General features: G+C 45.5%; 1 protein-coding gene across 50 annotated transcripts in view; it reads right to left on the bottom strand.

Annotated features, from left to right (window-relative positions):
- The window catches only part of SORBS1 (sorbin and SH3 domain containing 1), a 259,100-nt gene that overhangs the window by 24,716 nt on the left and 218,888 nt on the right, over window positions 1-15,496 (bottom strand). For 37 of the 50 annotated variants that reach the window (XM_017894526.1, XM_017894534.1, XM_017894538.1 and 34 more), the window contains 5 exons: window positions 11,996-12,042; window positions 6,481-6,595; window positions 6,202-6,327; window positions 3,694-3,888; window positions 1,107-1,880 (listed from right to left, as the gene is read on the bottom strand). In XM_017894526.1, the coding sequence (XP_017750015.1) occupies window positions 1,107-1,880; window positions 3,694-3,888; window positions 6,202-6,327; window positions 6,481-6,595; window positions 11,996-12,042 (1,257 nt within the window). The remainder of the gene's footprint in view (window positions 1-1,106; window positions 1,881-3,693; window positions 3,889-6,201; window positions 6,328-6,480; window positions 6,596-11,995; window positions 12,043-15,496) is intronic. The other 13 variants (XM_017894551.1, XM_017894554.1, XM_017894559.1 and 10 more) reach the window with 1 other exon arrangement.

Here is a 15,496-nt window from a genome sequence, read left to right as displayed (position 1 = left end):
TGGACATCATACATACTAGATACTTAATAAATGGCTTGCAGACATCTTCAGGAACTCAATCTGGGTCTAATGAGGTTCTAAGAATACTCTCAGTTCTAGAAGCAGTTCTAGATCACCCAAGATGGTGGCTCTATAGCTTCCATTTATAAAGTGCTGACCATGTTCCCAGGATCATAAGCCCTTGTAGTCAACCACTCTTTGACACAGGTGCTATCATCTCCATTTTACAGATGAGGAAACTGAGTCTCAGAGAGGGGAAGTAACTCCCAAGTCACTAGACAGTAAGAGGTGGAGCTGCCATTCAAACCTGGCTGCTTCAGAGGAGTTGCCTAAGGTCTTCGACTTTAGCAGTAGTAAACAGCATAGCCAAAATCAGAATTGTGATTTGTTGAGTTGCTAAGTTCATTTCTCCAAAAAAATTTTCAGGTTTCAAAACACCCTAAGGCTACCTTTGCCCAAATGCTGCACTCTTTGTAGCTGACCCAGAGAGAAGATGGGACACTCACCCAAAAACCTGGCATGCCTACTCGAGGATACCCCATGTCAGTCAGGACCCCAGGAGACCTGCATTCTCCTCTCCAGAACCAAAACACCTTTGTTGCGTGGCAAACAAAGGCCCCGCGCTCCCACACAAACACAAGACAGGACAAAGACCTGACAGAACCGAGCACTAGCAGAGCACCATGGGTTATGGAAACAAAGTGCATCTTACATAAAAGCAAACCACACCACCACACCAAAGCCTGGTGTTCTCAGCTGTGTTAGTCAAAGCAAACCGAGGGTCATCTCCAAGGCATACATGGGACGTGAGGAAGGTCTGCCTTCTCAGAGGCCCTTGCAGCAGGCCAGGAGGCATTCAAAGTAGAGATAACTTCTGAATGACTTCAAGTGGTCAGATATAGCCTGTCCTTTCCCTCCAACTGTATCCAGCCCTGGCACCTGAATTCATGTCCCCCCATTCCCTCCGGGGCCATCTCTTTGCTCCCGAGGCAAGCAAATGGTCTCACCAGCATTCACTTGGCCTCCGTAGATGGACCGGGGCGAGACGTGCAGCCCACCCTGCCAAGTGAGACGCCAAGTGCACACGCGGCATGCTGCAGTCCTACCTGGCTCCCACCTCTCCGAGCAGCTTTCCTCCCCGCCTGCTCGCCACCTCTATGCCGCTCTGTCTGCTCAGCCTCACTTCCTGGAAAAGCGCTACCCAGGGGCTTGCCAGGCCGGCTCTCCTCAGGGGTGTTGAGATCTGAGAGTCTGTGTTCAGTACTCAGGCACCTGACCACGTCTGAAGGCTTCAAGCAGCTCTTCTTAGAGATCTCGGGTCCGCCAGGGCCTCTCTGGCCTGCCTCCCTCTCTGCTTTCCTCTCATATTGTCCACTCTCTTCACGCCATGGCTGCCTCTTGCTCTGGCTGCTAAAGGCATCACTAAGCTGGGAGATGACACTATCAGAGCTCCCCAGTGGCAGCTGCGAGAAGCTATCTTGGTGGATGCCTGAAGATGGCGTGTGGACACCACCGTCTCCATTCATGTGAAGGGAGGCCTGGGAAGCGGGTGCTAGGGCATAGGTTTTGTGTGGGGAAGGTAGGGCCAGTGGAGAAGCTACTGACCGTGGGGTGGGACGATCTGACCAACTCAAATGGGGGAGGCTGAGAGACAGGGAGGGACTGGCCCTTGGTGACAAGGCGAGGTGGTCAGTGTTATAGACAGAAGCCTCTGGCAGAGGAGGCAAGGGTGGGGTCAGGGCCAGAGAACGCCTGCCTGGGACCCCCACAGTCAGCGAGATCCACTCAGAGGTGACGGCGTGCATCTCGGGGGACAGGGCTCGGCGGGAGTGGGGCAGAGATGAGGGTGCTGGCGTGATGAGCTTGCTGTGACTGGAAAACTTAAAAAGAAGAAGAGAGAGGAAAACAAAAGAAAGAAGCAAAAGGTACAAGTGTCAGCATAAAGGAAAAAGAAGGAAAATAATCACAAGGGGTATATAAAGAGGAATGAAATGGAGAAGATGAGCAAGGACACTCTGGTGTCCAAAAACGAAATCCTTGGGTTACATCTGAGGAGAAACCAGGATGGGTGAGTGTGCGTGTGAGCATGTGCGAACGTGAGCCTGATGTGTGCAGGCAGTGGGTGGAGGAAGCAGCCAGAGGTGTGGAGATGGAGAGAGGTTCCCGTCAGAGTAGTGACGGATGAGGCCGGCCTGCTTTGCAGAATTGGATTTTCAAAGGGACCCACTGGAAGCTCCCTATCCCAGCCCCCCAGCCCCTGTGCATCCAGATCCCTGACCCGGAACCATGGGGAAAGGTGGCCCCGCACTGCCATGGCCCTTCCCTGAGGTTTTATTTTCTCTGGGAGCTCAGCAGAGTCTTCCAGAGAGGAGTCTGAGTAGTGTACTCATTTTGTTTTACAATCACTCTTGGCTACAGTGAAGTGAAAAATGTAGCCGAGTTCTCTGCATCCTTACAAAGCAGAATGTCCCGCCCCAGTCACACACGCTGTCCTATAAGACAACAGGATGCGGCTGTCACTGTGCAGGAAGCCCTGGGTCAGCCTGTTTAATGCTTTCTGCCAAGAACCCTCTCCTGGAGTCAGTGATGAGCAGGTGTCAGAGGAGGAAACAATTAGAGGACCAGAGAAGAGGCACCGTCTCAGGGTCAACCTGGGCCCCCAGGTCCTACTCTTGTTCCTCTGCCAACCTCCTTACAATATACCTGGTGGTTTGGCTGGACTTTTTCACAGGATGTCACCCCCACCGTATCACCCTGAACTCAAGGTTCTGACATTTTCTTGGCTTTGGGAAAGTGGGGATCAGTTTGGAATAGTTTATATTTCTAAACAAGTTTATTCATAATTAATGTTTGGGAAAGCCAACATCTTACTATGCCTATAAACCTACATCCTTTCAGCCCACTGAGACTGAGATGCTGTAAGTTACTTGTTCCAGTCACCTGGTTCCAGTGAATGCAAAGAATACTTTGGATCTGGTCTATGCGGCTGACGAGAAGAAGGTGTAAGTCTCTCTTTCAGCCTTTGTCTTCTGCAGGCCAACTTTGGCCAAGATGACTGAGGACCACATTTGGACCATGGGATTTATGACACAGTGGTGGTCCCCACACCAACAGCTTCACCCAGGAGGGACCAGCTGATAAAGGCTCTTGTTTCTCTTTCCCTAGTCACCTTATTCCCAGAGCAATTATCTGACTCTTCCTTTTCCCCTGAGATAATAATATGTCTTCAACCAAGCACTGGAAAAGGCCATTTGTATGCATGAAGACAAAGTCCAGTGTACAGTCTGCTTTCCTGCAGTTTTTGTTTTTTTTTTTGAGACAGAGTCTCACTCTGTCGCCCAGCCTGGAGTGCAGTGGCGTGATCTCAGCTCACTGCAACCTCCGCCTCCCGGGTTCAAGCAATTCTCCTGCCTCAGCCTCCCGAGTAGCTGGGACTACAGGTGCCTGCCGTCTTTTTTTGGTTCTTGAATTTTTAGTAGAGACAAGGTTTCACCATGTTGGCCAGGCTGATCTCCACCTCAGCCTCCCAAAGTGCTGGGATTACAGGCGTGAGCCACCACACCCGGCCTCCTGCAGACAATTTTTAATTGCAATGCTCAAAAACCTCCCCAGAGAGGCTGTGTGCCAACAGCACTGTTGACTAAGAAAACTCACATGCTGAGTATGAAAACCAGTGACGAGAAGCTTAGATACCTGAGGGCTTGCAGTGGCACTGCGACTTGGGGAGGCGGAGAAAGGTAGGTCCATGTAATCCACAGGGTTTTTCACCAGTGGCCGCTTGATCACATCCACGTAGGTGATGGGGAAGATGCCTTGTCGGGATGTCCCTGGGATCCTCCCTTCGTACCAGTTCTCATCTACCTGCCGGAGCAGTGTTATCCTCTCACCCTGGAAGACACCGCAAAGAGAGGGTCCTTGTCCTAGCATGCCTCTGCATGCCTGGGGCCTCTGCCTGCATGCTTCAATGTCCTGCATTGTTTACCACATTCTTAGCTCAGGAAAACATTCCCTGCTGAACCTGGAATTACCACCACTGGGATGAGGATGCTAATGGCAGAGGAGCTACCTTGATGCTGGGAAGTTTAGCTTGGTTCTTTAAGTATTTTAGTAAAGGAGAATATCAGATCTGTGCCCCTAAGCCAGGGAACAAATGTAGTGCTTTTGACTCATTTAATGTGAAACAGATATCCAATCTTCATCTCTAAGGCAAAGATTTTGAGGGGTTTCTCTTTTTCTTTCTTTTGTAGCATTATAAATACTTATAATGTATCATGATAGAAAAATCAGAACACAAACATAAAGCAGAAAACAATCACCACCCATCACATAGTCATTTGGGGATAAACACTATTAATATTTGGCATATGGACTTCCCAGATTTACTTCTACACATGTGAATTAAACCTCATATATTTTTTCTTATAAAAATTGAGCATGAACTGTATTTCCGTATTTTCCAACTTGCTTTTAAAAAATACTTAATAGTACATAGTAAACCTCCTTCTTTATCAAAAATTGAATTCTAGATTTTTAATGGCATTGCACAGCTTAATCGACCACTGCAGGGTATTCTGTTGCACACACATATAATGATTTAATTACTGATCCCCTGCTGTAGGGCAAATTGGGTTGCTTCCAGTATTTTTTTTGTTTGGTTTCGTTTTTTTTTTTTTTTGAGACGGAGTCTTGCTCTGTCTCCCAGGCTGGAGTGCAGTGGCCGGATCTCAGCTCACTGCAAGCTCCTCCTCCCGGGTTTACGCCATTCTCTCGCCTCAGCCTCCCAAGTAGCTGGGACTACAGGCGCCCGCCACATCGCCCGGCTAAGTTTTGTATTTCTTTAGTAGAGACGGGGTTTCACCGTGTTAGCCAGGATGGTCTCGATCTCCTGACCTCGTGATCCGCCCGTCTCGGCCTCCCAAAGTGCTGGGATTACAGGCTTGAGCCACCGCGCCCGGCCTGCTTCCAGTATTATATAAGATGGCTCATCTTTTTCTAACCCATGTGCTCACTTCCCTCAATCCTCAATAAAATCAGTAACTTTGTAACTTTAGCAAGCCAGAGAATTTTGCCATGTAGAGTGTTTGGATTCTGGAAAGAAGAACTTCTCTGCACAGTGTAATTGTGTCTGAATAAGCATGACGGTGATAATAATACTGGCATCTCCTGTTTACTAAGCACAAACCAGACACCATGTGTCATGCTGGGGGCTTCACATAAGCTGTTTCACCTAAGTCTCTTACAACCACCTAGGGGAGAGCCATCTATCTTCATTTTTTTCTATAAGAAAATGGTGGCTTGGAAAAAGTATTTAACTCCCACATTCTGCACAGCTGGTTTGTGCCTTTTGGGTTCAAAGCTTTTCAAACTTCTCCTGGTATCAATGCACCTGTTTTTTCCACTAGGTCACACCAGTATATTGTAAAACCCAGTCCCCAACACAGTGCATTATCACATCATTAGTTGGTAAGTGTTGGTTGAAAACAGCTTATAAAAGATGTCTAAGACTCCAGAAATACTATCTTTAATCAGTGAGCTCAATACAGTTAAACCCTGACATTAGCCTAGGGTTTATTTTAAAAATACCTTACCTCAGAAAATTCTCCAATTGCCCTTAATGCAATTCTTTTTTTTTTTTTTTTTTCTTCAATAGAGACGGGGTCTTGCTATGTTGCTTAGGCTGGTCTTGAACCCCTGGCCTTAAGTGAGCCTCCTGTCTTGGTTTCCCAAAGTGCTGGGATTACAGGCCTTAATGCAATTCTTTTTTTTTTTTTTTTTTTTTGAGATAGAGTCTCACCCTATTGTCCAGGTTGGAGTGCACTGGAGTGATCTCAGTTCACTGCAACCTCTGTCTCCCAGGTTCAAATGATTCTCCTGCCTCAGCCTCCTGAGTAGCTGGGATTACAGGAACCCACTACCATGCCCAGCTAATTTTTGTATTTTTAGTAGAGACGGGGTTTCACCATGTTGGCCAGGCTAGTCTCACACTGCCTCAAGTGATCTAACCACCTCGGCCTCCCAAAGTGCTGGGATTACAGACGTGAGCCACAGTGCCCAGCCCTTAATGCAATTATTGATTGGCATACTTCTCTTAAGGGTACAGACAGCACCCCCAGACTGGGATGTGATAGCAACAACACACTTCCCCACATAGCTGCGCCATCCAAGAGAGCCCCAAAGCAAGGCATGAGAAGGGCAGCTTACCTTTCTGAAGGACATTTCTACCTGTGTATCACCATTAAAGTTAAACTTAGCAATAGCTTCTCCATATTCCAAAACCTGCACTGGTGTCAACTTTTTGGGCTGAGCCTTCTCAGCAGGAGGAAGAAGCTGAGAAAGGGAAACAGGTAAAAGAGAACAAGGGAAGAGAAGAAAGCAGGGAAACAAGAGGAAAAGGAGGAAACAAAACATAAGCATTTAGTAAATATATGGTGCTTTGGGCACGGTCAGGCTTTTCCTTAGAAAGAAAAGGGGCTGCGGTACCTCAATATAGGTGCGTGGGAAGATTCCCACCCGGCCGTGGTGTTCTCCTTCATACCAGTTCTGATCAATTTGCTTATAAATGTAAACAATATCTCCCTTCTGCAGAGGAAGCTCCCTGTCAACAGAGGGTCAACGGCATTTTAGCAAATGTTTCAATATGTGTAAGATTAAGACACTTCAGTTTTGTAGCAAAAGAAGACTTTTAAGTGGGGTCAAAGGGTACAAATTCCAGAGAGGGGACTCCATATTTGGAAGTAAGAACCCCACTATTCAGGAAATTACATCACATTTGGCATTTTTCCAGTCTTTTGCAGGATGGATGTTAACATTCAAATTGACTAGCCCTTGAAAGTGCTCAGAGGCCTTATTAATTTGTTGTGGTTTTCTAAATGCATTTTTTGTGAATGCTGTCTTATGCTCAGAATATTTACGCAACACACAGCAATGCACTCAGCTGCCTTAACTGATGTTTGTTAAACGAAGAAAAGCGTCTCCTTCTGGATACCTTCACTATCCTCTTCTATGCCCTAAGGCAGGACATGCCTTCGTTGCTTTAAACTGCCCTCAAATTATTTGTGATATATTGACATCCTTCTATCATTCCATCAATTTCACCATTTATCCACCCATCCATTTTACCATCCGTCTTTGTATCATCATGCAGTAGAAAGGTTCTGAAGTTAGGCAGATATGGTCCAAAACCCAGTTCTGAAATTTAGTAGTTCTGGGACCATGGACACAATACTTAATCTGAGACACTGTTTCTTTAGCTGAACTTGGAGCTAACTCAGAGTTGCTGGAGAATGCTTCAACAAACTAAAAACAAACAGCTAGGATGGTGCCTGTTGTACAGGTAGGTAACACTCAATAAATGTTAATTCCATTACTTTTTTTCATGAGACAGGGTCTCATTCTGCTGCCCAGGCTGGAGTGCAAGTGGCATGATCACGGCTCATTGCAGCCTGAACCTCCTGAGCACAAGTGATCCTCCTACTTCAGCCTCCTGAGTAGCTGGGACTACAGGCATGCACCACCATGCCTGGCCAATTGTTACATATATATTTTTGTAGAGATGGGTTTTTGCCATGTTGCCATGGGTGGTCTTGAACTCCTGGGCTCAAGTGATCCTCCTGCCTCAGTCTCCCCCAAAATGCTGAGATTACAGGCATGTAGTCACCGTGCCCGGCCTAATTCCTTTGCTTTTTAACATGGAAAAGTGATGTTGGAAAGAAAAGCAGATTTTCCTTCAAATGCTCTTTGTGCCCCTTTGCAACTTTTCCATATCCATTCCTTTGTTTGCCTTAATGATGATATTATTATTATTATTATTATTAATTAATTTATTTTTTTGCGACAGTGTCTCACTCTGTCACCAGGCTGGAGTGCAGTGGTGCAATCTCAGTTCACTGCAACCTCCACCTCCCAGGTTCAAGCAATTCTCCTGCCTTAGCTTCCCAAGCAGGTGGGACTACAGGCACGCACCACCATGCCCGGCTAATTTTTTTTTTGTAGAGAGGGGTTTCACCATGTTGGTCAAGCTGGTCTTGAACTCCTGACCTCATGATCCACTTGCCTTGACCTCCCAAAGTGCTGGGATTACAGGCGTAAGCCACCGTGCCTGGCCCAGATGATGTTAATTTTTAACCAGGACTCTTTTAAAAAAAAAAAATTAGACAAGGCCAGGCGCGGTAGCTCAAGCCTGTAATCCCAGCACTTTGGGAGGCCGAGACGGGCGGATCACGAGGTCAGGAGATTGAGACCATCCTGGCTAACACGGTGAAACCCCGTCTCTACTAAAAAATGCAAAAAAACTAGCCGGGCGAGGTGGCGGGCGCCTGTAGTCCCAGCTACTCGGGAGGCTGAGGCAGGAGAATGGCGTAAACCCGGAAGGCGGAGCTTGCAGTAAGCCGTGATCTGGCCACTGCACTCCAGCCTGGGCGACAGAGTGAGACTCCGTCTCAAAAAAAAAAAAAAAAAAAAAAAATTACCCAAAGGCAAATTTTAAACAAAATGAAAACTTAAAATAAGGATAAAATTATAACTTTTCTTTTCTTTTCTTTTCTTTTTGAGACAGAGTTTTGCTCTTGTTGCCCAGGCTAGAGTGTAATGGCGTGATCTTGGCTCACCGCAACCTCCGCCTCCTGGGTTCAAGCTATTCTCTTGCCTCAGCCTCCCCAGTAGCTGGGATTACAGACATGGGCCACCAGGCCCAGCTAATTTTGTATTTTTAGTAGAGATGGGGTTTCTCCAAGTTGGTCAGACTGGTCTCGAACTCCCAACCTGAGGTGATCCGCCCACCTCGGCCTCCCAAAGTGCTGGGATTATAGGCGTGAGCCACTGCGCCTGGCCCTTACAGCTCTTTCTTGAGTTAAATAATTTTAAAATTGTAACATTTTCTTGAATTAAAAAAAAATGACCTAGATCTTTTTCATTTGTGTCAAACCAATAGGATGGAAAGGTCTCCAGTTGTAACTTGGAAGGGGTGTGCTCACTTTGCAGGATGCCAGGAAGTCCCATGGTATGTGAGGGGTGCTGGCCAATGAGGGCACATCTGGAAAACTATAGAAAGTCAGTTCTGTGCTGAATAAAAGCACAAGGCAGCCTTTGTGGGTCTCACATTAGCAGACAGGATTCTAACCCTCAAGAGGTCTGTAAAGGGGATATGGGCATTTGTCTCTGTGAGAAGGAATGTCTCAGGCCGCATTTTTGCCACAGCCCTCTTTGGGGGGCATTATGAATTCCCTCTCCCTTCATCCCCAACCACAGGCACATAGATGAGCAAGACTCTCAGCATATTCACTGCTGTGGAGACCTGCAGGCTCCTGACTCTACTATACTAAGTATCTCGCAGCTGTGGACGGGGGTGGGAGCGTAATGGTCCTACTGTTAAGCAAAGGATACACTTGTGTGTGAGAGAGGAACCGAGGGGTCAGTCAGTAGTTGTGGCTGATGGAAGTCTACCATGGGAAAGCTGGGGCCCTATTCTGCCACTACTGTGGACTATACCCCTAGCTCCCAAAGAACCACGCAACCAGGTCTGCTGGTGAGAGGGTTTGAGAAATAGGATTTGCTTTAGATCTTTTCTGGAGCATCACAGTGTACATCAGCACAGCAGAGGCTCTGAGAAGACCCGGGGGAAAGAAACTTGTTTAACTTTGTTGAACCAAGTATTCCATAACATGCTTTTTTTTTTCATTTTTTATTTTTTAGATGGAGTCTCACTCTGTTCCCCAGGCTGGAATGCAGTGACGTGATCTTAGCTTACTGCAGCCTCCACCTCCTGGGTTCAAGCAATTCTCATGCCTTAGACTCTTGAGTAGCTGGAATTACAGGCACTTGCCACCACGCCTGACTAATTTTTGTATTTTTTAGTAGAGACAGGGTTTCGTCATGTTGGTCAGGCTGGTCTTGAACTCCTGACCTCAAGTGATCTGCCAGCCTTGGCCTCCCAAAGTGCTGGCATTACAGGCATGAGCCACTAAGCCTGGCCCCGGCAGCATGCTTTTTTGAGTAACTGACTGTGGGAAAATGTAAAACCAAGTGACTGAAGGGCTTAAAAGACCATGGAGCTAGAATTTACTTTTTTCACTAAACTTTGTGGACGTTTTTTTGGAGGTAGCATGTTGTGATGAAAACACGGAATCAGAAGGAAGGAAACCTCTCTTCGGCATTACCAATGTTGATAAAAGGTGACAATTTCTGTGGATCTAAGCTTTCTCACCTGTTCTATTTGACGGGGTTGCTCTAAAAAAAAATTGTTTTAAGACTCTTTATGAAATCTGGGAAAATGTACTATTATCATCAATAGACCATTTAATAAATCTTACATAGACCTTTCTCAATTCAAAGAAAAAAGTGTATTAATTAAATTGCAAATTAATTTATATATCTCTGTTATCTTGTCTGGTTTAAAAAAAGGGGGGGGTAAGAGGATAACATATTTTGAGCACTAAATTTTGGTACACTATGCAAAATGTTTTACAGGTATTACCCCAGCTTCCCTGAAAGAGAGGCATTTTTTTTTTTTTTGAGATGGAGTCTGGCTCTGTCGCCCAGGCTGGAGTGCAGTGGCCGGATCTCAGCTCACTGCAAGCTCCGCCTCCCGGGTTTACGCCATTCTCCTGCCTCAGCCTCCCGAGTAGCTGGGACTACAGGCGTCCACCACCTCGCCCGGCTAGTTTTTTGTATTTTTTTTTTTAGTAGAGACGGGGTTTCACCATGTTCGCCAGGATGGTCTCGATCTCCTGACCTCGTGATCCGCCCGTCTCGGCCTCCCAAAGTGCTGGGATTACAGGCTTGAGCCACCGCGCCCGGCCTCAAGAGAGGCATTTTTATCCGTATCTTGCAGATAAAGAAAATTGAGTAGGGGAGAAGTTGATAACTTGACTACACTCACAGAGATAGTAAGTGGCATAGTCAGGATTTGAACATAGGACTTCCTGACTCTAAAGCCCACAATCTTTGCAGTATATTACGCAGCCACCTCCTTTAGCTGACCAACTAAAGGACTGGAGTAATACACACAAACCCAAATATACCAGATTTGTGCCTAGGTTCTAGACACTGTGGCCTGGTCACTCATTTTGTGGGATAGAGGAGATCAGAACCATGGTTGGTTAGCTCCACATAGCATTTTCCAGCATCTAAAGACAGGGAGCTCTCCCTCTGATCACCAGATGCATGACCATCCATCTGCAGGACAATGGGGTGGCCACTGTCCATTGTACTTTTAGCTGCCAATGAGAACTGATGGACTATTTAAATCCATAATTAGATAAAAAGCCAGCTGTTTCCTTATGGAACCCAGTCTTTGGTAGCATTTCCCAAATCGTGTTTCAGGTTCCTTTCTTGAAAGACTTCTGGAGCTACTAACATGCCATCAACAAAGTATTTCTTCAAAGTGGGTGGGAGGTATAGATATAGCATGCAGTGTTTCCCAACTCATTCTACAACAGAACTCCCTTTTTGAGAAAAATCTTGTAGGGCTAGCACTCTGAGGAACACACTTAGAGAAACGCTAGTCTCCTGTGGGTTCATGCAAGCCTTTAATCTCTTGGGATGTTGTAGCAAAATGGGTAAAGTTATCTCCCTAGAGACTGGTCTAGATCCTTCCACAGAAAAGATGGGCAGATCAAGCTACCACTTAAGCAAATAGAGCCCCTATATAGGAGGAGGCAGGGTGGGACAGCGTATAAGAGCCCAACCTCTGCCTAGGTTTGAATTCCAACTCTATCACACCAGCTTGAGTAGGTTCCTTAACCTTATAGTCCCTTGGTCTTTTCATTTGAAGAGTGGGGATCATCACAGCACCCACTCCACAATGAGTTAACATAAGCAAAGTACTCTGAATAGTGTTTGGCACATAGCAAACTCTATGAACTACTGTTTTGCTCTTTTTTTTTTTTTTTAACAACAATTTTATAATTGTTATTTCTCCAACTCTTCTCTACAAACAAACTGTTGTGTTTCAAAGAGGCAGCTAAAAAGATAAATAAATATAACTGGTAGCACTTACTTTAGTGTCTGAGCTTTAAAGTCAAATTTGGCTCTGGCAGGTCTCATCTGAACATAAGAAACAATGACAAGTTAAAATCAGGATTCGTGTACAACAAGGACACATTTTCACAAATTTCTAGAAAGCAAAGCAGAGAAATTCACTCTAGCCAGTTTGTTCTAGTGTAGAAATCTGGGCAAAATTGCATTTGTCTGACCTTAGTAGAACACTAGATAAATGTTTAGTTAGCTATGTATGTCATGCATGAGAATCCCCTAAAAACAACCAGATCTGGGGAAGAGATGGTTAGAAAGGTCCCAAAGCTGAGGTACCAGTTCCTCAAAACATGCGGACCATGGCTATTAAAAAAACAAACAAACAAAAGACAAAGTCAGCCAGAAGTCCTAAGATGTTCCTTATCTACTGTCTTATTCCTTAGGGACATCTATTTGGTTAAATTATGATATGCAAGCAGATGAAACGCCGACTCACTTCTCACATCATCTCCAACTCCATATATTTCTTACGGTCTGTGACATCATCCAAAAAGCCAGATAAAGTGGTCCCTGAGCTCAAATGACTCCTGCCAACACTTCCAATCCTGTTGGGTAGTCCTCTCTTCTCAGATGCCCAAGTCTGGGTCAGCCTCTGCCCCTTCTCCACTTCCTGATCAAGTGTGTCATTAAGTCAGGAGGGACCTCCCTCCACACCTCCATCCCTCCACAACCCTGTTGCTCAAAGCTGACACCTAGTTTCCATTGACACAAAGCTTCCTTTGATTTCACATTCTCTTCACTCTAATCTGTCACCCGGGAGCACAAATAACATTCCTAACATTCTTCCTCACATCTCTTCCTTGCTTTGAAGTTGGCTGCTGCTCTCAACTTTCCCTCAGTTCAAATCTCAATTCCTGCCATAGGTGAAGGCCTCTGGGTAGTTTCTCCCTACTCTTACCGAATTGCCTTTATCTCTACTACACTGTTCCTGTTCTAGTCAAATCTATTTGCTACACCTCAACTGAACCCCCTCCTAACCCCTCCTCTCTCTGAAATTTCTTTTTTCTTTTCCTTTTTTTTTTTTTTTTGAGACAGGGTCTTGCTCTGTCTCCCAGGCTGGAGTACAGTGGTACGGTCTCAGCTCACTGCAACCTCTGCCTCCCAGGTTCAAGCAATTCTTCTGCCTCAGCCTCCTGAGTAGCTGGGACTACAAGCATGTGCCACCATGTCTGGCTAACTTTTGTATTTCTCAGTAGAGACTGGGTTTCACCATGTTGGCCAGGGAGGTCTCTAACTCCTGGCCTCAAGTGATCTGCCCACTTTGGCCTCCCAAAGTACTGGGATTACAGGCATAAGCCACTATGCCTGGCTGTGGAACTTCTTTCTTTTTTTTGAGACAGCGTCTTGCTGTGTTGCCCAGGCTGGAGTGCAGTGGCACAATCATGGCTCACTGCAGTCTTGACTCCCCAGGCTCAGGTGATCCTACCACCTCAGCCTCCTGAGTAGCCGGGACTACAGGCACGTACCACCAAGCCTGGGTAATTTTTGTACAGATAGGGTCCATGATGTTGCCCAAGCTGGTCTCAGATTCCTGGGTTCAAGCAGTCCTCCTGCCTTGGCCTCCCAAAGTGCTGGGATTACAGGTGTGAGCCACTGTGCCTAGCCTTCCGCAGGTATTTTTAAAGTTTGCATTTTCACATTGATGTTTTCATCTATCTACCTATCTATACCATATATACTGGGGCCAAGTGAATGATCACCTTATAATCAAGTTAAAGCCATACAATTTCAATACTTGTGTTTGTGTCTGTAACCAAAGGGCATAATTTCACAGTTGCAGGTGAACAAGAAAAGAACGGATGTGGGGTTAATGATAAATGACAAGTTCACAAGAGAAAACTAAATGACCAAAATTATAAGGATAAGAATTTTACAGTGATTCCGATAGAAAAACACAAGGAAGTAGGTTACCTCATGTCACCCAGCTGTAGAGCTGTGTGAACTTTAAAAAATTTATACCAAAGCAGCACCACATTCACACTCTGGTGACTGAGTTCTGTCAAAACAGTATCTTCTATCTATTAAATCAATATAATTATATAGGTGTGTAGTTTATGATTAATTTGTAAGTGGACTTAGGTTAATAATGGGGGGTGGTGAGATTTTTTTCACTGAAGGCCTGTTAAAATTCACTGATTCCATTGAACTCTTGAGACGTGTATGTGAGTCATCGGTGGTTATACAAAGCAGCATCCTCTCCCTCTTTATCTCCCTATAGCTCCAAGACTGAATCCATCTTTCCCTCCTCTGGCTTTCATAGTATTGTATTACTTACTATAGGACAGAGATAACTGTGTAAGAGGGAGACTCTTCTACTATCAGCTCCCCAAGGGCACACAGACAGAGTTCTTTCTGCCTCCCATAGGGTCTTACACAGAACCAGTGGTCACCCCAGTCCTACTGAACGGGACTGAAGTGCCTTGACACAGTGTGGTGCACCTGGGATGTTAGTCTCTACTTTTTCAAGTCCATCAGTCAACTTCTAGGGCAGTAATTCTCAAAATGTGGTCCCTAAACTGGTATCACCAATATCACCTGCGAAACTGTTAAAAATGTAAATTTTCAGGCCCCACCGCAGAATCAGAAACTTTACAGATAGGATCCAGGGTTTGTATTTTACCAAGCCCTCTGGGCGATGCTAACGCACTTGTCAGAGTTTGCTCTACAAGGGAGGCAGGTTCACTGAGCAGAGTTTGCCTGCCTCTGTCCATGGTTATTCCACTCATGGTGCATTTCTGTTTGCATGTATCATGTACATGTGTAAGTGTGCAGCCCTAGCGCCTTTACCTGTTCCCATCTTCTTCTACCTACAAGCAGGCAGGACTATCAGTGAGGACAAACCATGCTCAGAGCCTTCTGAGAAGGGCCATTTTGAGGAGGAGCTGGAACGTTGAGGGCTCAAGGGCTATCTTTCCCTTGCAATTAACACTCGCTAACTTTTGCTTCTTCCTTGATAGATTTTCTTTTTCTCCATCACTTTAGAGTCTCCTCTTCCCCAGCTTTCCTTTTCTTTTAATTGGAGACAGGCTTAAATTTCTTTTAATTTGAGACAGGATCTTACTCTGCCACCCAGGTTGGAGGGATGTGTTCATAGCTCATTGCAGTCTTGAACTTTTGGGGTCAAGTGATCCTCCCAACTCAGCCTCCCAAGTGGCTATGACTATAGGCATGCACCACCAAGCCTGGCTAATTTTTCTATATATATTATACATATATAATATAATATTATATATATTATAATATATATGTATAATATATATATTTTTAATTGTAAAGATGAGGTCTCCCTATGATGTGTAGGCTAGTTTCGAACTCTTGGCCGTGAGTGATCCCCCTGGCTCAGCTTCTTATAGTGCTGGGACTATAGACTTGAGTGACTAAACCCAGCCAGCTTTCTTTCTTTTAATTTGGTTCCCTCTTTTCACTATCTCTTCTTCCCAGACACTTTTTTTTTTTTTTTTTTTTT

Source organism: Rhinopithecus bieti, unplaced genomic scaffold, assembly GCF_001698545.2.
Source record: "Rhinopithecus bieti isolate Rb0 unplaced genomic scaffold, ASM169854v2 scaffold_25291, whole genome shotgun sequence".
NCBI classification, from domain to species: domain Eukaryota; kingdom Metazoa; phylum Chordata; class Mammalia; order Primates; family Cercopithecidae; genus Rhinopithecus; species Rhinopithecus bieti.
The sequence above is the reverse complement of the archived record's forward strand: the minus strand, read 5'-3'. Positions and strand labels throughout refer to the sequence as shown.